The sequence below is a fragment of the Salminus brasiliensis genome, chromosome 5 (assembly GCF_030463535.1).
Source record: "Salminus brasiliensis chromosome 5, fSalBra1.hap2, whole genome shotgun sequence".
In the NCBI taxonomy this organism is placed as follows: domain Eukaryota; kingdom Metazoa; phylum Chordata; class Actinopteri; order Characiformes; family Bryconidae; genus Salminus; species Salminus brasiliensis.
Genome location: NC_132882.1, coordinates 26,582,507 through 26,607,868, shown reverse-complemented (window position 1 = coordinate 26,607,868; position 25,362 = coordinate 26,582,507). Strand labels below are relative to the sequence as shown.

Sequence of the window (25,362 nt, the reverse complement as noted above, 5' to 3'; positions counted from 1 at the left end):
CGCAACGTAATTGAATTCACTCTATCTTTGTCTAGTCAATAAAAGCACCAAAACAAGAAAACAATGTCCGTTTATGGGTAAATAATTCAAACTCTGTACTGTGAGTGAATTATGTCAAAGTATTTACAGCTCTGCCGTCAGCTACGCTATTAACTAACCTGCACTGCGATGGCACAGCCAGTAAAGGGTTACATCTGATGAACTCAATGACACCTTCATTTGGGAAGGGATTCTCGGTTCGTTTTAATAGTATGTGTTGTGGATAAAGAATTTGTGATGTTTTGTACAGCATTATTTTTATTATAAATCTTACAAATATTGGTGTATGTACACCAAGCCTGTAGGAACACAACACAGCTTGGCTAAATGCATAATCAAAACAGCTACTCGCCGTGCGTGCGTGCGTGCGTGTGTATGTACACCATAGCTGTGCGTGCAAGCTACTGCTGTCGTCAATGACAACTCAAAACGTCCAATGAATTCCCCGTGAATGAGAACGAGGAGAACACGTCACCCAATAGGAGTGTGAGGAGGACAGAAAGTCCCGCCTCCTAGTGTGCCTGCAACCAACCAAGTGCAGACATTCCTGAATAATTTACGCAGGATTGCTTCGGGGAGTGACGCAGAGAGGATACTGATGCCCGAATACTTTCCCGTTAATTTAACAGAATTTCGGACAATTTGGAAGAAGCGACGCGTTTCTCCGTGGTTCAACTTTCACTGTTTCAAGTCGACGGAGCAGACTGAGTAAATGTAAAGGCGGCGGCTCCAGAAAGCCATCTTTATGTCGATATTGGTGTGGTGTCGCTGCTAGGGGAAGAAAAAAAAGATGCCGCAGCCAAAATCTCGAAAAATTGCCGTCCTGGGCTACAGATCCGTGGGTAAGTGATGTGTTTGGGACCGGAGACAGTTGGCCGTTTTCGGGCCGTTTTCGGCCGCCCTCAGGGCTACTAGCAGACTGACCCAGTAGACGAGAGACACAGGACTAACGTTGGCTTAAGTCAGATTCTCACGTCTGCTGTCCGCTCATTGATTCCTGTTGTGATGAACGGAATCAGCTGAATGTCACTCGTGTGTAACACACTCCGCCTCAGCCGCGCGCGCGCCCCTGTGTGTGAGTGCGCAATTCAGCTAGCTGGCTAAAAAGCTAGCTAGCTGTCTTGCTGAGACTCGACTGTCTGAGCAATATCGCTGCGGATTCACCGCTTACGACGGATATACGGATGTGTCCGAGTTAGCCACAGGGGTGGCAAATGCGGGGCCAGAAAATAAAACTCCACCCCAGGATTTTGTTCCTACTGCCAGGGCAGCTCTGCTACTGCAGAGATGTTCAGACGGTCGGAACAGAAATCCAGGGGTGGATTCCTACTTTCTGGACCTGGAGTTACCACCATGGGTGTATAGCCAGTTGGCTAGTTTATGGCCTTGGGTATCGTTACATCCCAGGTGCGTCTACGTAAATGGAAGTGATTCTGTTAAGAGCAGTGGCCTCAAGTAAAACGACATGCGGTGCTTTCTGTGACCTTGCATGAAATACCCCTCATCTTGCGGGTTGGCCATATCTGTATAGTACTAGCAGCCAGAATTAACCCTACATTGACCCTATATGGTCTCCCATCTCCGGATGACGCTGTGTTTCCTCGTGTACGAGCTGCTGCATGAATAGCTAGTGGGAGGATTTCTTCAGTGATCCACAGTGTGATGGTAGTGGTGGAAGATGTGAGGCTGAATACTGGGGACAGCACAGCTCTAGAAGCCATCGCTACAGGTAGGGCCAACGGTAGAGTCCCAGGAGACTTCCCATAATAAACCCCCTCACTTTAGGGGAGGAATACTTGGATATGTCTCAACTATGCAGCTAGGGTGTGACCTAGTGCAGCCCAACTGTTCCGTAGAGAGCCAAAATACTTGATTTAGTATGGCCTAAACAGACTGCAGACATTTTTCTTGGGCCTTGGACCAGTCAGAGTTTGATCCTAGCTCTGCCCTGGTGTCTATATGTGAAGGCTGCATGTGTATTTTGAGAACATGAAAGATGATTGTCTGAACACTGCTAGAAAAAAAAAATTCCTGCATATATGTCCTGCATTTGTCCTCGCTTTATTTAGAAGGGATATGCACACGCTTTCTTTGAAAGTCAAATTTTATACAGTTATTTGTACATAATGTTATACACCCAGATGTTTGTTGATATGATTTCAGACAAGTATGAATGAAGCTGACTAGTAATTGTTTTATATGCAAAAAAAGCTCAGTGTATTTGTTGTTGTACTGAAGGCGGAACCCAACCAGTCATTTAATAGAGTTAGCACTGATGAGTTGAACAACCATCACGTATTAGAAACAGAATCCAGGGAGTGCAGTGTTGGTTTTGGGACATGTCTATGTAAAATATCCTCCTAATCTAAAATTGGTGAAAATGTAGCTTCAACTAATTCTTTCTTATCCTGTTGAGTAAAGCAAGAGCTGTTCCTAAAATATAATCCCAGTTTTATCTTTAGCTTCTTGTGTTCGACATGCAATTTAAAACAAAGATTATCATCTAACATAAAACCCCAAATATTTATAAGATAAAAGTGTGTACATTTGAGAATTCTTGGAGAACACCACATATTTTGGGTTTTTTTTTTGTGATCATTAAGAACTAATCAGGATTTTACTGAATAGTCACAGATGCTTCCTGTAAATGTAAAAACGTTTCTGCTAGTGATGAAGCACAGCTATAAATAATAGTATCATCTGCATAAAAGTTCTTAGTGGCAGTGTAAATATTTTTGCTTAGTTTGGTAATATAGATGATAAACAATAAGAGGCCTAAAATGGAACCTTGTGGCACCCCAGCACTGACAACCGACTTCTCAGGCAGAACCACAAGCTTCTGCTCCATTCACGCAGTGACAATATAAGTAAGTGGGTCAACTTAGATATCATCAGTACTTGAAGAAAACTGTAAAGCTAGCTACATGATGCTTGGACCCTGACGCTTGTTTTTCATCACTTGATGCATATTTTCATCACCTGGCTGAGATTCTTCATTTCAGTGGAAAAGTAGAGGCCAGACTTCAGTGGATATGTTTAAACATCTGTTGACAATATGGTAACACTGCAGTCATTTGAGAAGTTTCTTTCACTTTCCATGGCATTGTACAATTGCTCCTTGTGCATTCCCTTCATTGTGTGGTGCCTTTTGTAAGCTCCCTCCCACATCTGGCCTTTCTCTTCAGTCTAAGCCATATGCTCCGTTCCCTCCCAACAACTTTGTCGCAGTGCCTATTTATAGGTAGAAAGATGCTCGAACTAACATGCGTGTTCATTAAAGGTTCCAGGTTCCGAAGGACTCCAGTACCTTTGTGATTTCCAAATTTAGCTTGTGTCAGGAATTGCTGCATGTGGTGACATTTTGATAAGTTGTCAGATCTGATGTACTGTTCATGTTTTCGTGGAATCAAAAAACAAATTTCTTTGGTTGTAGTGCAGTCATATCAGCAAATTATTATTGTGATCCACTTCAGCTTGTATGAATGCTTAGAATCAACCAGGTAAAGAAACTAATTGAATCCAGAATTTGGAAAATAAAGTCTGTTTTCTGAAATGTCATTTACCGCTGTACAGTTAGGAGGTTGAATTTTTTTGCAGAAATATTAAGCCTAACCGATTCAGTAAATGTAGTGACCTTCAGGTTTTGAAAAGTCTTACATTTAGTCTTTAAATTCCATCTGACTCGCTCATCCTGTCTTTTGCTCAAGCTCTACAGCACAGAATCTCTGAACGTTTAACATTGTTGTCTAACCTGCTAATAGACTGCAGTTACATTCATTCCCACTCTGTGCAAAAATTAGCTTCAGCTCTCAGTGAGCTGAGTCTTCCTCTGAGTGCCCTTGTGTTCCTGTGGGCTTTTCCCTCTGAATGAGGACTCGCATTTTACAAATGCCGATGTGAGCGAGCGGTTGTTATAGCAACAGGCTGCAGGACATTTCTGCCCACACGCCTGGGCAGCAGACATCAGTGTGAAACATCTCGTGCTGCTGCTGCTACTACAGCTCTACACTGTTGTGCTACACATGAATTAGCTGTGGAAGCAGACAAATGATAAAGACAACACTGCTCTATATATATATTAATATATGAAATATGCAAAATGCTATTTACACCTTATTCGACCTTCATTAGTAATATGAAACAGTGGCGATAATTCTAGCCCCGGTGCAGCGTCTAAGCTGTTAACCCACATGTCAGGCTACTGGGAGAGCTAAGAAATGGGTTACATAACGCTGAGGTCTCTGGGCAACGCTTGACATTTACCAGAACCTAAAGCTTCAGCTGAGAGTGTTTTCTGTGTAGGCTGTGTGAATGTAGCCTGCTGTGAATGGACTGACTTAAATGTTATTGATCATTCATAATGATTTCTTTTTTTTTTTCTGTAGGGAAGTCCTCATTGACGATACAGTTTGTGGAAGGCCAATTTGTGGACTCATATGACCCAACCATAGAAAACAGTAAGTGTATATTTATAATTTAATATAGCAGACCAGGACAGATTCAAAGAAAGACAAGAGGGCCTGCCCAGTCATCCAGTAATTGGTCTCATAGGCTATGGTAGTGCAATGTTTATTAATTGTTATTGCAATACTGGCCTTACAGTAATAAGATGTAAACGCATTTAATGTGTTTTGTGAGCTTTTTTATAATGCGTTTCTAGATTATTAGACTTTGTTTTATGTTTGTTCTCATTTGTTCCCGTACTATACTAACTAGCTAACATTTACTTCACCTTTAGTTCACATCTCTTTCGTTCTGTAGTCTGCTGTACCTGCCTTTTTGTCCTTGGGATTCCAGATACTCAAATCAGGGTTGGTGCATTTGCCTTTTGAAACTCTGTCTTTGCAAAGTTAGTGGGTGGTGCTACTCAGATCGGGTGAAGGCGGTTTAATTCTAATTAGATTGTAACATAGGGAGCTGAGACAAATCTGACCCACAAAAACTGTCTGGGTTGTCTCAATTCAGTTTGTGGGTTGGCAGGCACTCATAATTAAATGCCTGTGCACAAGTACTGAAAGATGGGTTTATCATAATTTGGGCCCTTTTAAAGTGAAACACTTTTCTTAAGATGGACTACTGCTCAGCTACCCCACAAGAAGAAACACAAAGCTAATGATTAGATCACACAGTAAGAGTGTGATGTTATAGGCTAGATTTTTTTCAGAAATGGATGAGACCCATTCTTTCGTTTGTTTGTATGCATGATAATGAAAATGACTGCTCAGATCACCTTCCAGCAGACCCCATTTTCCTTTTGCTGCTGCTTTATGATGTGATTGTTGGTGTGGTTGTCTGCAGACCCTGGAGGAAGGCCAGGTGTATTTCAGTCCTGTGCTCTTCACTGAAGGCAACAGTGTGGATATGATGGCAGCATGAGGCTAACTGTAAGGTTCAGTGTTGCCTTGGCTCTGTCTTGCTCTGGCACAATCAGCACTTCTTCTCCTCATTAGGGAGCGCAGAGGAGGCAGTTTGGTAACCAACTATTAACATGAAAATCAGCAGCAGCACAGCATGGACCAGCTCAAGTGTCTTTTCTTAATGCAGTTTGGCCATGGCTTTGAGGAGCCACCTAATGCAAACACTACTGGCATTGTCCTTAAACTCAGTCACCCCAGAGTGATTCCCTCACAGTATGAATACAGGTTAGGGAGATTATGAAACCATGAGCCTTCAGTATCACATTAAAGTGCTAACTCCGTATTGAGTAGGACAATAAACCTCTGGCGTCATGGCAGTTTGATTTAGTTTTGATCACATTATATCTCCAGGATGCAACTTGTTTTTTTATATTATTCAGAATTATTCATAATTGATTTTAGCCAAAACATATATAATTTATTTATTACTGTAATAGATTGTAAACACTTATCATTTTTGTCAAATTGTTGCAATTAAATCCCTACATTTAGATCAGTCATTGACACATTTTTGCACCTCTGCTCATGATAAGTACCTGCAGTAGGTTTACTCCTAGAGAGGACAGAGTGGTAACATTGGACTATTTTTAGCCTTTTAGCTTTACAGCTTTTGAAAAATAGCTTTAATTTTTTCTCCATGAAAATCCTTCATGGGCTCATAGTGTTTGCCTTAAGCCAGCTAGAGTGACTGCCTGGCTTATTGGTAGGCTATTTTACAGTTTTACTCAGAGCAAGTAGTGTGCAGGGCTTTGTGAGGTAATGCTGTGATTCAGATGGATTAGTCGGACACAGTTTTAAATAAGGCAGCCCGCCGCAAAGTTCCACACGACCCCTAATACAGTAGGGGCGTGGGTCAGCAACACCTCCTCCACACGTGCGTAGTGATTACACAAAGCTCTGCCCCTTCCACTCTGGTCTTGCGTATCTGCTTGGTGTTTTAAAACTGATGCATTGGGGTTTGGCGACTTGGAGCTGAAAAAATTTAATGCACAATGCAATGCTTTAATGCACAATGCAGTGAATTTGTTTGAGAGTGGTAAGTTTTCAGTATTGGGACTTTCTCAAAAAAGAATACTGTCAGAAATAGTTTTGTTTTAAATTCAACATCAATACAAACATGCAGCTTTTAAACAATAGGGCATCTTTGTGAAAACTTTGTTTTAAATTTATTAGTATAGCGCTTTTCACAAAGGGTGTCCAAAAGCAGGTTTACAGAGACTCAGGGAAACCCGTTAACCCGGGAAATAGTATAAGAAGTAAAATAATGGTTGAATAAAGTGAGATAATGGAGAACTGTGGCAAGCCATGTTTGTGAGAATAAAGGTTGGTGCTGGACATATAGTAAGTATTGTTGTAGAAAGAAAGGGGATAAAACTGTTGGCCATGCAGAACAGTCAAATGTACAACTATGCAGCATCATCCAGTTGTGGACAAACCAACGTGAGGATCTGGAGCAGAACGTTATCGAAGCCGCAAGCCATCAAAGAGGTAGATAACTTAGTTGGGGCAGCAAACATCAGTAACAGGTCATTTCGAAGTGAGAGAGAGATAGGTGAACAGAGAATAATTAGGGTTAAGGGTTAAGTTGTTCTGCCGATTACAGAATTCAAACTGCAGGAGCATACAGAAGAAACCGGTCTAGAGGACAGGCATGCTGCAGCATATAGTTGCGGTCAGCATTGACAAGATTCGCTCCAGCATCAGTCAGACAACAGGTACTCTGTTCCTGTTGTTGGACATGGGAGAGATACTGCAAGAAACAGTAAAAGTGAACATTTGGGAGTACAGATACGCTATATAGGATTGGGACACCTTCTCATTCATTCTTATGAAATCAAGGGTATTAAACAAGTCTATGCTGCTGAGTAAATGTCTTTATTTTCCAGGGAAGGCTTTCTACTGATTTCTAAGCATTGCTGTGAGCATTAGTGAGGTCAGGATGTTGAATGATCAGCACCCCACCTCGTCCTCCAACTCCCAAACTCCCTAGCTCATTCAAGAAATATTGGATGGAGAGCTCACTGTTTGGGGGTGGCTTTAGGTGCCAATATGTTTATGTTTATCTGCTCTAGAGAGTCCTATTGGCAGTGCTTTTCTACAGGGGCTATACAAGCTGTGTGTGTGCATTTGCACATCTGTGTCAGCAACGGGTGTGACATAAAGTAGCTGAATGCATTCATTAGAAGTCCTCAAACATTCAGGCATATACAGTATACAGGGAGGCCAATCTGAATTAAGCAAGAGTTATTTTATTTAAATCACAGTCAATGGTGGTCCCCCTTGTTAGTCCTCCCAAGGTTTCTTCCTCCAGCTCTGCGGGAGTTTTTCTTGCCACTGTCGCCGTTGGCTAGCTCACTGGGTGTCTTATATTTTTCATGTCTTATGTTATTTATTTTTCTTTTTTTCTGTCTTTTACTAATTACCGATTGTGTAAAGCTGCTTTGTGTCAAACAGATTTGAATGATCAAAACTAGGCATCTTAGTGCAACCTGTCAGTAAAGTGAGCAGGCAGGTGAAGGACCTTACATTGTATACAAAGGACATCAAAGGACCTCCAAATTTTTTTGGAGTATTTTGTTAGAGGTCCAGGTGGCAGGTGAGCAAAACTACACTGTAGAATTATAGTAATTGTCTTATGATCTCCTGTAGAATCATTTTTATACCAAATATCGAAAATTAAACCCCAACCTCAAAATGTCTAATCATGAAAATGTGCATCAGCATGTCTCTGTTGTATACAAAAATAAGCAACTTTAGCATTTTAACATTAACATATGAACATATGAAGTTATATGGGACATGCTGTCAATGTATGATCTGACGACATCACCATATTGTATTAAATCAAAGTTTGTGTATCATTAAACTTATCCTTGTGCACACATGTTGGGCAGATGCTGAAACATTACATAGACATTACAGAATGCATTATTGCTTGTTCTTCATCATCTGAATTGCTACATTGTATCATATAGGACATTTAATCAGTAAATCCACAAATCTTAAATTATGGGATGCCACTTAAATATTACAACATATTTTGATGTGTGCTGTGGGAGGTGCACAGATTGCAGTTGGAGTAATGAACCTCATCTTGGAGACTGTCAAGCATTGCGGAGAGCTGGAGATCACTGTAGCCTCAATTCTGCGACACAAGAAATTGCACACTACAGTGTTAGACATACAGCTTACACTGTCAGAAAAAGAATGTGCCGTTCAGGGCCTTTTTTGTTTACTGAGGTATAAACAATGGCAGTGTACCCTGAACGGTACAACATGGTCTTTGAAGCCAACGTGTACCATAAAGGTAAACTGCATTCGCTTTCTCAGGTGCCTATTTATACCATTTTCATGATAGGAAAAGTAAAATAAAATGATGTAAGAGTCAAGACCGAGTGTAGTGGAGCAAAGCAGCTGAAAAAAGAACAGCAAACTTTGAAAAAATTGTGGGGCTGGGTTAGATCTGATGGAAAAGCTAAAAATGTATTTCCTAAACATATGGACAAAAGAATTGGGACACCTACACATTACACCTCCAGGCATTAATATGGAGTTAGTTCCCCCTCTGCAGTTGTTGAGTCAGCAGAGCGTTGCCAACTTTTATACACTATGCACCTCAGCACTCGCCTACCTCGCTATGTAACTTTGCGTGGTCTGCCACGTTATTGCTGACTTTCTGAGGTGCCTAACCACCTACACATTTTAGTTCGATCACTCACAGTTGATGGTGAAATATTTAGGATGGAAGACATTTCCGAACTGACTTGTTGCAACGGTGGCATCCTATTATAGCAACACACTGGTCTTCAGTGAGCTCTTTAGAACCACCTATTCTTTCAGTAATGTGTGTAAAGGCATGCCAGGATAGGTGCGTGAGTTTATACACCTGTGGCAATGTGACGGAATGATACACCTGAATTCTGTGATTAAGAGGTGTGTCCCAATACTTTTGTCCACATTGACCTTCATTACACTGTATTGCCATTCATCCGATGTGTTACTCAATACTTATCTGCTTTATTATGCTAATGGTAACATCATGTACAGACTAGTGTACAGGGATGCAATGACCGTGTAGTGTTTGCTTCTTTAAATAAAGAAAAATAAATAAATAAAACGTATTCAAAACTGAATACATAATGCAACACTAGTTGTATATTGTCCAAAGTGGCTGCTGTCCTGGGCTGCTTGACCTCAGCAGTGTGATGATGATGGTGGTTGTTGTAATGTAGAGAATAGACTGAGATGTCAGCTTAGTGCTTTTTTTCTATCCTCCTCTCATACTAGAATCAGAATAAAATATAAAGGGCATTTCACCCTTGCCTTCAAGTTTGGTATGTTTGGTCATGTGTGGAAGCTGTTCTTTAGCCTAAATGTGGCCAAGAGATTTAATTCTCAGTCCTCCTGCAAATAGTGGTCTGGGGTTTGTGTCAACTGAACCCTGACGTGGACTGCGTCATGTCTGAAAAAAGGTTTGGTTGTAGCACTGTGCGTTGAATGACGGGCTAGAAGGAAATTTTCTCAAGCAAGAAAGATTCATGCTCCTGCAGGAGGATTTCTCACACACCCAGCAATATTTGCTGTTCATTGTGGTTGGAGTGTTGGTACCTAAAGATCTTGATGATGGGATGCATATGGATCGATGCATGGTTCAGAAGTTATTCTTCTGCTTTGATAATGAGCCTAGAATCAATTCTGGGTGCGGTCTCAAGTATTAGGGCCAAGTTTGTTTGAGAATGCTCTCTTCAGTGGTCTCATTTCAGATAACCCTTGGTGTGTAGAACAAGAACAAGTGTAGATGTGCAACTAAAAACGTCCCCAATTAGACATCCACGTTGACAAGGTAGTTGTGTACATGTTTATGTTGCATTTCACAAGTCCGTTTTCACATGGCCTGTATTGGGTGTGTATTTACACACTGTAAATTACACACATGGACAGTCATTTAAAGTCACAGTTTGTTTGCTTGTGACTTAACCTTTATTGAAACATGGCTCCTCTTATTCACTTTTTGTAATCATGGACAGTTATTGCATTAAGGCTGTGTATTGGCAAGAACCATTGGCAATACAATCTTAATTTATATTCATTTTAAGAAAGAGTCTACGTTTTAAGCGCTATGCTGTGTTCTTGAGAATTAATAGTATTACTTTACAGACATACTTTGATATGTTACAATTTTCTCATACCTCTACATTCAAGTATGTAAATGAATGATCTTAAAGAGACAATGAAGGGCAGACTTCTTCTGTTATACAAATAGCAATTTTCCCATGCCTTCCTTCGAGCCATTCAACACTTTTCTCCATGCCACATATGTTTGAAATACCAAGCCTAACCTGGCTGCAGTAGGCAGTAGCTTCGTTATTGCCAGTGACTGACTTCCTATTTTTTGGTAATTTTACTTGCTAATTTGACTTTGGAGGAGGTAGAGGAGGTGGTTAGGTGGGGGTTGTGTTGTATTAGAAGTGATTTGCTCTCAATGAGTCTGGAGGCTTGAGTAATGGCATTAGCTGTACTGGCTCCATGCTGAGCTATTTTCTCCCATGTTCTGTCGGGCTGGCTGCTGCTGGCGGCTAGCCCTGTCCTCAGGGATGTGCTATGTCCTCAAAGTGCTGTATGCGGCTGTGTCTCAGATTTTCAGCCCTTTGAGAAATCGCAGTCGCAGCTTCAGGCTGTAAGGTACTGCACTTTTTTATGCAAAGTGATTTTTGTTGCGTATAAAGCACAGCTTAAGACCATCTTCCAGTGCCAGCATGTTTGCATGTCCATCTTGGATTTAGTTCATTCACACACTTGCTCTCCAGCTCTGATTGTAAAATGAGTTCTTAGACTTGGAAATAATCTGCACTTTGAAATGATTTAGGCTTAGGTCACTGGAACAAGAACTAAAGTATAGGCTTTCAGTGTAGGCTTTAGTTTAATGGAGCATGTTCAAGAGACCAGTTTTCTGATACCGTTTTCTGCTTCTTCTTCTTCTTTACCTCAGAATTTGATCTTGTATTGATTCTCTCTGCATTCTGCAGAAAGCTCAGACCACTCGTTCCCTCTTTCTCCATCTCCAACCCATATTTTTCTCTCTCCTCTTCAGCATTTACTAAAATGATCACAGTCAATGGCCAAGAGTACCATCTGCAGCTGGTCGACACAGCAGGGCAGGTAAGAATGTGTATTGACCAAGAATTCTCCTCACATGCGCACACACACACACACACACACACACACACACACACACACACACACACACACACACACAGTAACAGATTTAGATATGTGGCCCAGGAATCCCATTATGTTGCCCACCAATTGACATGGGTTCAAATTCAATCAAAGCAGGGGTGGTTGAGCTGGAAATAGAAGTCACACGGCTGAGTGAGCCGAGATGCGCTGCCGTAAGGAAGCCCAGCATGGCCATATAAAAGGGCAGTGCAGCGCAGTGAAGCCTTGAACTGATGAACTCTGACAGTCAGCTGACTGATGTCATGCATTGACCCTATATGATTAACTCTCTCAGTTGTTTACTCCCTTGCTGACCCTTTTCTTTCTCCTCAGGATGAATACTCCATTTTCCCTCAGACCTATTCCATAGATATCAACGGTTACATTTTGGTCTATTCAGTCACCTCAAATAAAAGGTAGGTTGACTGCTGTTTCATTCTTTCATCCGTTAGCCATCATATGAGATGTTTGGCCTTGATGGTGTTGTATTTAAAGGACAACGTATTTAACTTTTTGGATGCTGATTACTTGAGGAGGCCTCTTTTCTTTTGTGCAATGGTGATTACTATTGACATTTAATATTAATATAGTAGTCACATCTATAAATAAAACATACATTTCATTATTTTAAAATACATGTCAGCTATGTGCTTCTGCAACTGCCTTGCTTCTCCTTGAAAAAAACAGTTGCTGGCAAGGTCATAATGCTGATGATAAAAAGTAGAGGCTAGGCTCTTTTCTCAAAGGGCTCATATCCATGGAAAAATGTATTGCCCTTGCATTTTTTTAATGCATACCATACCAAACACTCCCCATACCGTACAGCCCATATATGGAAACTAAGCTGCAAAAACAGCGCGTTTTGGATTCACTGTTGTATTTTATGTCACACAAAAAAACTCAATTTACATATTTCCACTTATTCTACCAACTGCAGTTTAGCTCTGCCTGTTCATACCGCAGGTCTCAGGAGTGCTTTTTGAATGGCAGTTGTAATATAGCTCATTTATCTTAAGTCTGTTTTAAAGGCACAGGAACAAACAAACGTTTAGGATAATGAAAGGTTAGGAAAATTAAGTGGGCCTCAAGGAAAGAAATATGTAGACATATATAGGTGGTTTTGTATCACAAATTTAGTGTAAATTAGCTGTGTATAATATTAGAAAGGGGCATTGCCTTGGTGACTTCAAAGTAGCTTGTTCAGATAAACTGATTTCATAGCCACTGGGAATTAAAGCATTATTATGCAAGGTATATCTAGCTTCTGGGCTCCCCCTACAGTTGGAAAGTGTAATCCGAATGACACACTCCACACATTTATACAGAACCGTCATTTAAAGTGAAAAGCATGTGGAATGACACAGTAGAGTAATATTATCAGAGTTTACACAAATATGACTCAGATTCTGCAGTTTTACACAGCAGTTTTCACAAGTCCTGCTCACTCCTCCAAAGTTACATAGTGCAGAAAGCAAGAATGATGAATACGCCATTCTAAGTGTTCAAGTGATGTGTGTCTTGTTTTAAGGTAAAATTGCTACATAATGTTGCTATAAGTTTGTGAGCCCAGGTGGAGGATTTTGGGTTTTTTTATTTGGATGGGGAGAGTGGCATGGATGTCTTGAGGTTGAGTAAAAGGACGAAGCAATAAGACCAAGTCTCAGAACTGTGTAAAACGGCACTAACTGCAATCTCTACAGCGAGTCACATTTTGGGAAAGTCATAGTTCTCTCTAGAGAAATATTCAACAGGAGCTTGGCCCAGCAGAGACCTTTTATTTAAGCCAGACTTTAATTTACTTGGAAAAACATGCTGTAAAATGCTGTAAAGTTTCTCCTAATGAGAGCTCAGTGGCCATTAATGCAGAAAGGTTGCCATTTAACTCCATGGGGACGATTCATGTAGCGACAAATAAATGGCCAAATTGTCTCCACTGAAACATGCTTAACTACCCCGTGCTGTGTGATGGTTTCTCCGGAAATGCAGAACTGCTGGGGAACCTTGTCAGAACACAGTTGAACTTGTTTTGATGTGCCTTTATGAGTGTTAACATTGATTCTGAATGTCTATCATCAGTGCCACACTAAGACCAACATAGATTAGAAGTAGAGCTGCACTAATGTGAGAATTACAGGGCGAGCCCGGGGCAATATCCAGTCATTTCTGTGTGCATATCTGCTGAGGCCGATGCATAAATATCTATAGGATGTAGAAATCGTCACTATCACCAGCTCTAGAGTAACAGTTATGTAGGGTTACAATTAAAATGCAGTACATCATTTGTAAAATTGAAAATGCAGATATTGTCTTTTCTGAATAATTGAAAATATGGTTTATGGTTCATGATATCTTTGGCTTACTTATTTTTAGGACATTACAGTTCTGATATGCACAATTGCCAAGAAATATATGGAGCCGTATTAAGAACAAATTATATGCTGGTCAAATAATGGGAGCGATCAGTAATGACAGCATAACGATGTTTAATGACAGTTAGCTTGTTCATTGATTTATCATTTATTATTATTATTATTATTATTATTATTATTATTGTTAATTTATTTATTTATCAATATGAACATCTTCTCTTATGTGCGTGTACCACACTCAACCAATCACTGCCATCATTATTGTTCTTATTATTGGTATTGGCTCATAGTAGATGAACTACTATACTATATCTATTGTGAAAATCCCTATGGGCATATCTTGGCCTTGGTGAACAAAGTTCTTGTGCTCTGTATGTTTACTTGTTAATACAACATATAGATCACAAAGAAAATAATACAGGAAATGAATTCTCTTAGGATTTTGCAGGCTACTATGTGGGGTAATCTGCTGCATGAGAAACTTGCTTATGGTTGCAGTTCACAGGATATGCTGTACTTTATTGATTGATTTCTTGCATCCAGTTTTGACCCAGACAAGGTTATACTGTACTTTGATGACAGTTACTGCAATGGCAAGCGTGTCTACAAATCTCATAAACAGACTATGCTGTAGGAAATTAGATTCTTTTTTCTCTCTATTACTGAGAGTAGGAAAGATTGTAGTTTTGGTTGTTGTGGATTCAAGAATTGGAAGCAATTCAAGAGTTTTCTCTTTAGCAGGCAGCTACTGATGACCTTGTGATCACCATCTCAATTGAAAATGTCTTCTGTTATAGTATGAATGTGGGGCTTTTCTCATTGTTCACGCTGCTAATTCCTGTCCTTTCTGTTTCTCTCACAGTTTTGAAGTAGTAAAAGTTATTCATGAAAAATTGTTGGATATGGTGGGTAAAGTACAGTAAGTATCACATTGTAATATCTGAATTATACTTACTACTTGCTACAGGTTATTACCGTACATGTAAATGCTATTTTGATCTCTAGCAAATGTTATTATTCAGTTTCTTGTGAAAGATTTTTGTTTTGCTTATATAAAAAGAATACATACTGATACTGATTATCATATCTTCTATATCTAACTCTAGAGTACCTATAATGCTGGTGGGAAATAAAAAAGATCTACACATGGAGCGGTAAGTCATGTTAGCACACTTTACACATGAGAGAAGTACATAGTCGGCCACAAAAATGATCTCCTCCAGGTCACATGACACCATTATTTAGACATGGCATGGTACCACAATATTTAAACCTAGAAAAGGGCATAGGTGGACCGTTATAATCAAACTGAAACACTCATCCACTAGGTTGGATTGGATTAATTCTATTAATACAGATAACTGGATTATTGCCATTTGTGATTGTGAACCATACATTTAAAAACAATGAGCTCTTTTTATAATTAGCATTTAACTCTCTGTTGGCAATAATGAATTCCATTAAGAAATGTTACGTTGAGCCATTTTGATTGACTCGTCGATATATTGGTGCAAGGAGGGTCACAGAGAGCTTATTAAATGGAAGAAAGGGGCAGCAAGCAAGAGAGATAGAAGTATGTACTGTGACAATTCTCATGATTCAATTTGAATCTTAACAAGCTGACAGAGAAATCAGCTTTTTGCACACAAAAATAGGGTTTATTTTTGCCATTTGAACACATTTGTCTATATACTCATAAAACAGATTTCCACCATCATAGATCAAGTCAGGCCTTTTCTGTTTGGGTTGTGCAGTTTGTCGTCTACATGTGAGGTCCATGATGTACGCATAGAGATATGTAGCTGGGGGAGAGGAAGGAGGAGCTGTCTGGTGCTCCTGTGCTCCCATAAATAGGTCAGACCAAGTCCCAGCATCAGCTCCCAGAACACACAGGGAACGTGCTGCAACTGTTTTTGGCTGATGGTGAATTGTTGTCTTCTAATGGTGGGAATTATTGATGGTGGTTGTTTTCAGAGTTCGCAGCAAAGCTTATCTGTTGCAGAGCAGGGCACCAGCAATGTTTGGTAAAATGCGTTTATGTAGTTTTTGGTTTCTTTATCATATTCATATAGATAAATATCATTCACTATGATAAATTTGTGATCGGTAATAAAAAATACAGAGTAAATGTTAAGCTATATCGTGGATTACTGTAAACATTCACTGCAGTGAATGTTTACAGTAATCCACGATATAGCTTAACATTTACTCTGTATTTTTTATTACCGATCACAAATTTATCATATCTGTTATTCTAATCACCCCCTTCGTGCATGTAACAGTATCATTTTGAAGTATTTAAATAACTTTTAGTCAGAGCTTTCCAGGCTAAGTACAACCTCCATACTGTGGAGTCAACATTAAGAGAAGTCCATAAACCCCCATATGAATTCTGAAATATTCTTATATACTTGAGTTGGAAAGCTTTTCTGCTTCTAACATCACATACCTGTATTACAATTAATTGTTTGTTTTGCATCATTTTGGCAAACCTCTTTGTGACTCTTACAAGTAGTCCCACCCCATTTAGTTGTAAGATTTGCACTTCCTCCAGAATGTGCATGTTGCTTATGTTGAAAATAAACTGATACCTGTGAAAATTTGAATAAAAAGCTCATTATCTGGGCAGTAAGTGTTTTATTAACTCAGTAAAACACTTATATATTAGAATTAGAAATGGAAAACCCAATGGGATATGTTTTAGTATCTGTCGATTTTCAGCCAGAATCAGACTCGGTCACAGGACACTTCAATTCATTGTTTAACTGCTAGATGGAGCTATGGAGCTTGTGCACTGCAGTGTTGTACTCTGCTCCTAGTGCTGTTTTCTGCAAACCGTATCTGACTCAAACAGAAATATTTGTAGAATGTGTCAAATTTAAAAAAAACTAACGTACCTTGTGGGGGAAGCAGAATAACACCACTAACCAGATACACACTGAGACTACATCACTCAACCCAGTACAGTGAGTATCAGAACACAGCAGAGCCAGCACCACTAACCTCACAAAACAGCCAGCAAACTGTGCAGACCACTACCAAAAGTACAGCAACAACAGTCACAAAACTAAAGTCAAAAGAATCACTTCCACAGTGATGGAGTTTTTAAGCGTTTAGTTTTTGGCTGGGTTTCTACTCTGAGCGCAGATCAGTTCTATACAGGAATTCACAGACTCTTACAGCTGGTGCTCTACAGTTCCACAGCATTTTAAATGTGGTTGATTCCAAGAAGTAAAGTAATACGCATTTCATATTGAGAGACACTGTAAGGAACATTACAGAAGCCCTGCACGGTGATGCATTGCCACGTCTGCTTGGAAAGGTTAACAGGGCATCCAACCCCACCATCGATTTGCATCTGTGATCGGCCGATTGAGCTCTAATTAGAATAAATACAATTAACATTCATATTAAAAGTAGTGGTTTTACATCACTGTGTTCACTCAAACAACTCCAGAGCTCTCCTAATGATAGTCCAGGATTATTTGTAGTTGTCATCCAACACCTGGTTCAGTAAATCAGTGCTTAATGATGTTAAATCAGATGAGCTGGTGATGGAATTGAACACGTCCATGCGCTGGCTGGAAGCATCCAGAAAAAATCTGCAGTCCAGCCTTGTTTTTCAAACTAGCTCACATAATCTCAATTACTTTTCTTTTTACTGTATTTATGTTTACTTCTAATGTGATTTGGGGTCTTTACAAGCAAACCCACGCTCATTGCCATGATAAATGGTTTTAAATAATGGGCTTAGGTGTCTAAAACCTCTTCACAGTACTGTTTATTAAGCTTGTTGACATATTTAGCCAAAACCAAAATGTGCTGGATTGTGCCCTGTTTTTCCCTGTAGTCTCATAATGGACGGATCATGGTAAGAATCTGCATCAGGAGAAAGCTTTCTGAAAACCTTTGCATGAAGTCACTCTATTGTGTCTCCAAAGGGTCTCTTCATTGTGTCTGACCTAACAGGCTGCTAAGGTACATTCCAAAAACGTGTACTACAACAAGGGGGTAAACAGGAAATAGAATATCTGCGGGTTGACTCTCCATACTGTTCCACCGGATATGAAGTAATGGGTGAAATTCCCCCTCATTAAAGAGGAGACAGGCTGCCCTGTGTCTGGATTCTTCACACCTTTTCTTTTCCTTTTCTGTGCTGAAAACCAAAAACCCCATTTCAACACAATCCTCACACAGAAGCCTGGCCCTGGGCTAAATTACTTGTGATTCCCACTTAAATAATTTCTGGTCTAAGTCCTCATTCTCATTCTGCTCCACCACCATCCTCACACATGCGTGCGTTCTGCTCACACACACACACACACACACACATATATATATATTCTCTGTCTTTCTCTTTCCCTCTTCTCACTTTCTAACTTGCACAGCACTTGGGAGCTGTATGCTTCGATTAGGCGTTTTGCTTGAGAGTGTAATAAGAGAGGTAGATGGAGGAGTTTCTGCCCTGTACTGTATCGATCTCTGGCTGTTTTATGCAGAAGAGAGACTGTTGCAGGCAGCACATCCACCTCAGCGTTCCTACACTTAGAGTTTGCACCCTACAGTTGTACAGTATCTCAGTTTGCAGCTCTTTTGCTCTCCTTGTTTTTATGAACATCTGTGTCTAATGTCTGTTTATGTGACAAAACTGGCCCACTAGTCAATTCTGGACACCCCTGTTAATGAATGGCTTTCTGTTTCAGCCACTTTAGCTACTTTAGGTTGCACCCATTGCTGACACACATGTTCAGCTGTGCACACACACAGCACGTCTAGTCCCTGCAGGGAAAAACTGCCAATAGAATAGGACTCTCTGAAGCAGATAAACATGAACCTGTGGGCACCAAGACAAGTGCCAGGTGTGGGCTAGAGGGGTATACAGCCCCCAGCATTGAGCTGTGGAGCAGTGAAACTGTATTCTCTGGAATGATGGTGCTCCATTCAATACTTTTGGAATAAATTGGGGATCCAACATCCTGACCTGACAACGATCTTGTCACTGAATGCAATCAGATCCTCACAGCAATGCTCCAGCATCTAGTAGATCTAGTTCTCGATGGACAGTAGTGACAGTTAGTACAACAAAAGCAGAAGAAACTAGTTTTAATACCATTGATTTTGGAAGAAACAATGAGCAGGTGTCCCAATACTTTTGTCCATATAGTGTAGGTTTGCTTGCCTGTTGAGCTAACTATTCTTGTCATAAGAGAGTCTGCTGAGAGTTGCAGAATCGCTCAACTTGAGGACTTAAAGCTTCCAGATGGCACTCTGAGCACCGCGATTAAAAGAAAGATTCTGATCTGGATTGGGATTAAAATAGCCGATATTGAGTCTATTAAAATATACCTAGATTGGATCAGCATATCCCAAATACTTACTATTGCAGTACTTGTGTTGACATGGACTTCAGACCAGAAATACATCGTTTGGCTTTCAGAACACTCACATCTCATGGGGGTCATATTTTAGCAGGATATAATTTGTATGATATTATAAAGATTTTAAAGTTCAGATGATATACTTTTATATGTATGTATATAGATTTAGTTTTCGGTTTTAGTTAAATAGTACATTACTGATTGATATTAACTTTGCCTTGTCAAATATAATTATTTATATATAAATATAATCATCTTGCTTTTGTGGCCAGTCTTGATTTGTGTTATTTACTCAAGGCTCTGTAATGGGCATATTGAAAAGTACACTGAACAGTGTGCTGAACCTGCTCGGTTTCCACATTGACTGCAGTGCGAGTGTGTGCGCCAGTGTCTGTGTGTTTTTAGCGTGTATGTGCATGTTCTCTACGGCCTTACTGAATCAATAGTTCCATTAGAGTTTTGTCAATAGGCCACATAAAGCAGTACACATATAGAGTGCCACATTCAGCTTTATCTGCTGTCCAATCTGCAGTTCCTCCAGCAGGGGAAGTAATGAAGAGAGGACTGTGGACCGACCGCAGGGGCTCTCTAAAGCTGCTACCTCACGGCAATACTGCATGCTTTAGAGTGGGTCTTCTACTCTACAGAGGCTAGTTTATTAAAGGTCACTCAGCTATGTTGTGAGCAATCAAAAAAGGGTTTTGCTCTAGAAGAAGACGACGAAGAGACGAGATATGTAAATAAAGCATTATCAATGCAGCAGGGATGTGTCAAAAAGGTGTTTTCTTTTTCTTGTCTTTATTTATGTAGTTTTTCTTTTTTGGCACCTTGATTCTAATGCAAATCCTTTAATCCAGAGTGTCTACTGATACATAGTCCCGTCGAATCATGTAGATAATACAGCCACAGGGTGCATGTGGTCCAAAATGTGGCCATAAAATAATTTCCTTTTTACTTTGTGCATATGGTAACTATTTTATGGCATCAGAACATGTATGTCCAGAAGTGGATTTTTACTTTTTGGACCTGATTTTTTTCACCTCTAATTAAAACCTTATTGTATTGCATCACATTTAATATGGCTATTTACTTGCTTGGTTACAGACCTTGCCAACATGTAGCATCATCAGATGACCATTAATCACATGCTCTAACTTCATGTGCATTCTTCCCTCTTAGCGTTATCAGTTGTGAAGAAGGCAAAGCGCTGGCTGAATCATGGAACGCAGCATTCATGGAGTCCTCTGCAAAAGAGAACCAGGTAACAAGCTGTCTCTTTCACGTCCAAATTTCTCATCAGCCCTGTAGTCAAACACAAACACACACACAGCCCTTCCGTGTCCTTCTGACACTCTCTAATCGTGCTTTTCTTGTGAAACTTGCCCTAGCAGAGCTCATCCTCTTTGAATGAACTCAATTTGTCAGTTTTAAAAGTTTGTGCAAGTTTTTTTGACTGTAGTACACTTTGGATATGGGACAGGGGACAGTACATTCCCGCAGTGATGGTATGAGCATTAAAATTCATCCGAAATGGCATATTGGGTCAAGTTTCATGCCAAAAACCTTTTTCCCTGTAGCCCCAGCAGTCATTCCTCCCTTTACGTATTACTGAGCAAATAGCATCAGTACATTGGAGCTTATTAAGTGGAGGCAAGCGATGTACTCCAAGTCCCTGGACCTGTCTTCATAGACTCGTCTCTCACCCAGCATGTTCAGTCTGGTCTGCAGTACTTTTGGAGTGTTTCGAGTTTCCACAGGGAATAGAAAGAGCTATGTAGGAATTGCTTATCTCAGGTTAGCACAGAGGTTAATCAGAGAGATCAAGATCATACAGGACCATGATTTCAAATTTTGCTATTGATTTCAAATACTTACAAATACTTCTATAGTGTGTGTGAGGCTTTCTGAAGAGAGTGAGTGCTTTGAGTCAGTGGAGAGAAATGGGGTTGAAGGGCAGGGGTTGGTTGCTAAGCAGTTGCTATGGTAATGAGGTCATACATTAGCATGCTGAGATGCACTGCGGTGTGAGACGCGGAGAGGGAAGGAGTGAGCATGGATGTATACTACACGTGACTGGGACCACAAGTGCTGAGTCGGAGGTTGCTTGTTATCGGTCTTCGCTTCTTCAGCTTGCTTTTAGAATCCATATCGTTAATAAGCATACCAGAGATTCTGTTCAAATCAGCAAGATCAGTAATGTCCTGTGCATGTAAACAGACTAGACTAGAAACTACATCCTTGTCTGTATTCATCCGAGTAAATCCCTGACATTTTATATTTACAGTTACATGAAAGTGACAGTGCTGCAGCCTCAGTTTCCCTTGTGGGCTTTAGCTGTTATGTAAACTCATACCCAGCCTGTCCTGCTGCTCTCGAGTTCCAGCCTTAGGTGTAAGAAGTAGAGAAGAAACCCTGGATTCAAACCCTGATCCCATACACACATCTATTTTCTGAGAGCTGATAAAGTCCACAGAGAGATTGAGCTTGCAAACTGATAATTGAAAATCACAGTTCTGAGTTCTGTGGTCCACTGAGTGAGAATGCAGTAGTGTTCATGGCAGGGTTACAGAATACAGAGGAACGTGGCCACACTCTTTGTTACTGATGGATTTGTTGTCTTGCCGTTTGGGAAGATCTTGCTGGGGCAGTGGTGGCTCAGCAAAACCTGTGAAGATGCCCTGTTGTATCTGGCACCAAGGCGTTCCTTCTAAGACCACTGTCGATGGTAACCCACAACTGTTGAACAGGAGAGCCCAACAAATCTATCTGTTTTGGTCGGTGCTCAGACCCAGTTGTCTAACCATATCAGTTTGGCCCTTGTCACTCAGGTCTTCACGCCTGAACATTTCTCCTGCATCCAACATTCTGGCTATGAGAACTGTCATGCATCCCAGAACTTAACATGATAACCTCGTCTCCTTTGAATGGTCTTAACGCTTTTACCCAACGGTGTATGTGCAAGTCTCAAAAAAGTGAGGCAGATAAAAGCTACCTTTAACAGAATTGTTGCTGCTATTATTCCCACTACTTATAAGCAGTGATTGGCAAAGCTAACTGGCTAACTGAGTACCCTTTTTCTCTAGTAGGAGTGCTCCAGATGCGAACATGTTTTTTGCAATGGTCCAGAAGTGATTTGGTTGTGTATCAGATTGGGTGTAGCTGTGAGTAACTGATATCTCTTGCTTCTCTGATGGCAGACTGCAGTGGAAGTGTTCAAGAGGATAATCTTAGAGGCTGAGAAGATGGACGGTGGAGCCCCCCAAGGGCGGACATCCTGCTCGCTGATGTAGATAAATCCCCCCTCCCCTCCCTTCAGCCTACGCCCTCTCCCCACTGCCTGCCCCAACCACCGGAGGACACACACTGACCTTTCTGGCGAACAGTTGTCATACAATCTTATGGTTAGGGTGTAATAATGGGGTGTAAGGGTATTTTTTTGGCCTAGGTTAGGATGAGGGTTTGTTTAGTGCTTAAAGTTGGGCTTTAAGAGACTAAGGTTTAGGGTAAAGCACAGCTAATGATAAATGTTTACCAGAAAAGTCTGTTTGGAGTCCACCCTCCTGCAGCCACCTTACCCTTACCTTACCACAACACTGGACACTGGGAAATCCCTCTACTTGAAGTGGCTAACTGCCTGTTTTCCTCCATAGAAATGTTGACTCTTTCTTTTTAACCTTCTTTTTTTATACTTCTTCATTTCATTTAAAAAAAAATCTGTTGTGTAATATTTCTTTTTTTTTTTTTTTTTAAATATTCTTTTGGATGATACAGAAAAGCCCTCAGATAACACTATAGGAATAAACACCACCATTCCCCTTTATCTGCCTTCTTTTCTCCCTCTCTCTTTCTCTTTCTCTCTCTTTCTCTCGCTCTCTTTCTCTTTCTCTCCCCCCCTCCCCCCCAGTCTCCTCTTCTTCTCCACTACAAACCAAACCTGGTGAAATATCAAGCCTTACTTCCCTGCCTTCCAGCTCCCCTCATCTCTTTTCTACCTGCCTCTGTCCTCCCAAACCCTTATCAATTTGTATATTGTATTTCTTAAACAGTAATTATGGCCAATAAAGTTTCCAGCATTCATTCTCCTTAGTAATGGATGATGTTTAACTTTTTTGATTGTAATCATTAAAAGCAGCATTTTGTTTCACTACACCCGGAGTTGTTCACTGTGCCTTTTTTGTTTATTCGGAAATACACATGAGCTTGATATACACAACGTATAAAGCACAACGATTCACCTAGATACCCGCTTTTCTGTCACCTACATGCACAGAGGACGTGAGGCTAAGAATATGCTCTGTTATATGGGCCAGTACGATATGCAGCGTGATATTTGACATTTTGCTAGCTTGGACCATGCCATCAGCATATGATGATTAGTAAGGACACTGAAGAGAGGGGAGAGAACTTTGAGGTAGAGTTCAGGTGGCTTCTGTTTGTGGTAAATGGAGGCAGGAGTAAGATTTGTTAAGAGCGAAGGGGAGGTGACTGGGTGGTGGAGGTTGTGAAGACTTGTCATAGGCATGTGAACAAGGTAAATAGGTACATTAGATTGGAAGAAGAGGGTTCAGGCATGTTGTTCATCCTGAAACACCACTAAGAGTGTACAGAAACAGAAAACCTTAGATTAAGCTCTGTCATGCAAGAAGAAGAAAAGAATGTACACAATATAACGAACAACTTTCAGAAGCAAATTATTTCAAAAAATAAACATCTAAAAATAAAAAGGTTTTGAATGAGCATGACAAAATATGAACGATATAATAATCTAAATATACTACAAAATCATGGATGGGTAGTAAAAAGTGATTTGCCAGTGCCTTGTTATTGATCCATTTGGTTCTGCATGCCCAATTTAGTTTGGATTTTTTTTATAAATACATATTTTAAAGCCATATAATAATAATAATAATAATAATTATATATGTATAGTAAACTAGTAACTTTTAGTTATTGTAAAGTGAAAATAACCAATACATTATCTTTATAATGTATATAAATCATATTAATCCTTTCTAAACTATCATAACACATAAAGCTAAATATCTACATGTGGGTTCAAGCATTTCTAGTACTCTAGTTTAAAAAACTGTTTCAAGAAACAATGCACTGTAGATGAGAAGGGTTTCTCTGCTAATAGAGTTGCCCTGGGAATCGATTAAAGCATGTTTGCTTTCAGAGTGTGTAATCCAACACCATAATGCAGTGCATGGCAGATAGTTTCCTGTTTTTCTTTTTTTTGGTCCCCCTTCCACCAACCCTTTTAAAAACATTGCAGTGTTTGAATACCTGCTAGTTTGTATATGATGGAAAACTGTCAATGAACAACCCTATGTGCTTATACAGAATATATACCTAAAGGCATTATACATTTTTTGCATTTATATGGATCTTCATCTCATTTACATTTTTAAATATAAACATATTTCCCATGACAACAATTCTACAGATTTGTCTCTTTAACACATTCCCTCTTTCTTTCTTTCTTTATACTGAATCTTAAATGAATCTTAAATGAGTCATCTATAATGCTACGCTTGTCAGATATCTAACTATAAAGCTGTACAGATTCTGAAACTGAACACAGTGAAAGTGAGATAACTTACTATAAGACTAGAACAAGGGACCTTTTTATTAACAGTCTTTCACCTGTTTGCCATAGTTACACAAGGAATATTAACAACCATCCCACAAAAAGAGCCCAACACATGCAATTCCCTATTGGATACATCTCTCTCACACACTCCCTCTGATCATTCAACACTGTGAAGGGAAGCGTAGCCTAGGCAAAATGGCCCCCACAAAGTCAAGCAAAGCAAAATCTATTGTACTCATGGGTGAGCCAAAGCCCAGAATCAGCAGTGCCAAGAGTGAACGGAAAGTGTCCAGCAAGCAAAAGCCATAAGCTGTCCATTGTACAGTCTTTGTTGGGCAAACATCGCG

At 40.1% G+C, this 25,362-nt stretch overlaps 1 protein-coding gene across 1 annotated transcript; it reads left to right on the top strand.

Moving 5' to 3' along the window:
• Window positions 1-609: 609 nt before the first annotated feature.
• rheb (Ras homolog, mTORC1 binding) lies at window positions 610-23,571 on the top strand. The gene is made up of 8 exons (XM_072679991.1): window positions 610-881; window positions 4,425-4,496; window positions 11,548-11,615; window positions 12,009-12,091; window positions 14,907-14,963; window positions 15,151-15,198; window positions 20,602-20,683; window positions 22,620-23,571. Exons 1-8 carry the CDS (start codon window positions 830-832, stop codon window positions 22,710-22,712), a joined length of 555 nt encoding a protein of 184 aa, XP_072536092.1. The 5' UTR covers window positions 610-829; the 3' UTR covers window positions 22,713-23,571.
• Window positions 23,572-25,362: the final 1,791 nt, after the last annotated feature.

What these genes read in the sequence shown, in the direction of transcription:
- rheb (XM_072679991.1), top strand. Translation starts at nt 830, where the DNA reads ATGCCGCAGCCAAAATCTCGAAAAATTGCCGTCCTGGGCTACAGATCC. An exon ending in AAAGATCTACACATGGAGCG is followed by an intron (nt 15,199 to 20,601) that starts GTAAGTCATGTT and finishes CTTCCCTCTTAG; the next exon opens with CGTTATCAGTTGTGAAGAAG. An exon ending in CCTCTGCAAAAGAGAACCAG is followed by an intron (nt 20,684 to 22,619) that starts GTAACAAGCTGT and finishes CTCTGATGGCAG; the next exon opens with ACTGCAGTGGAAGTGTTCAA.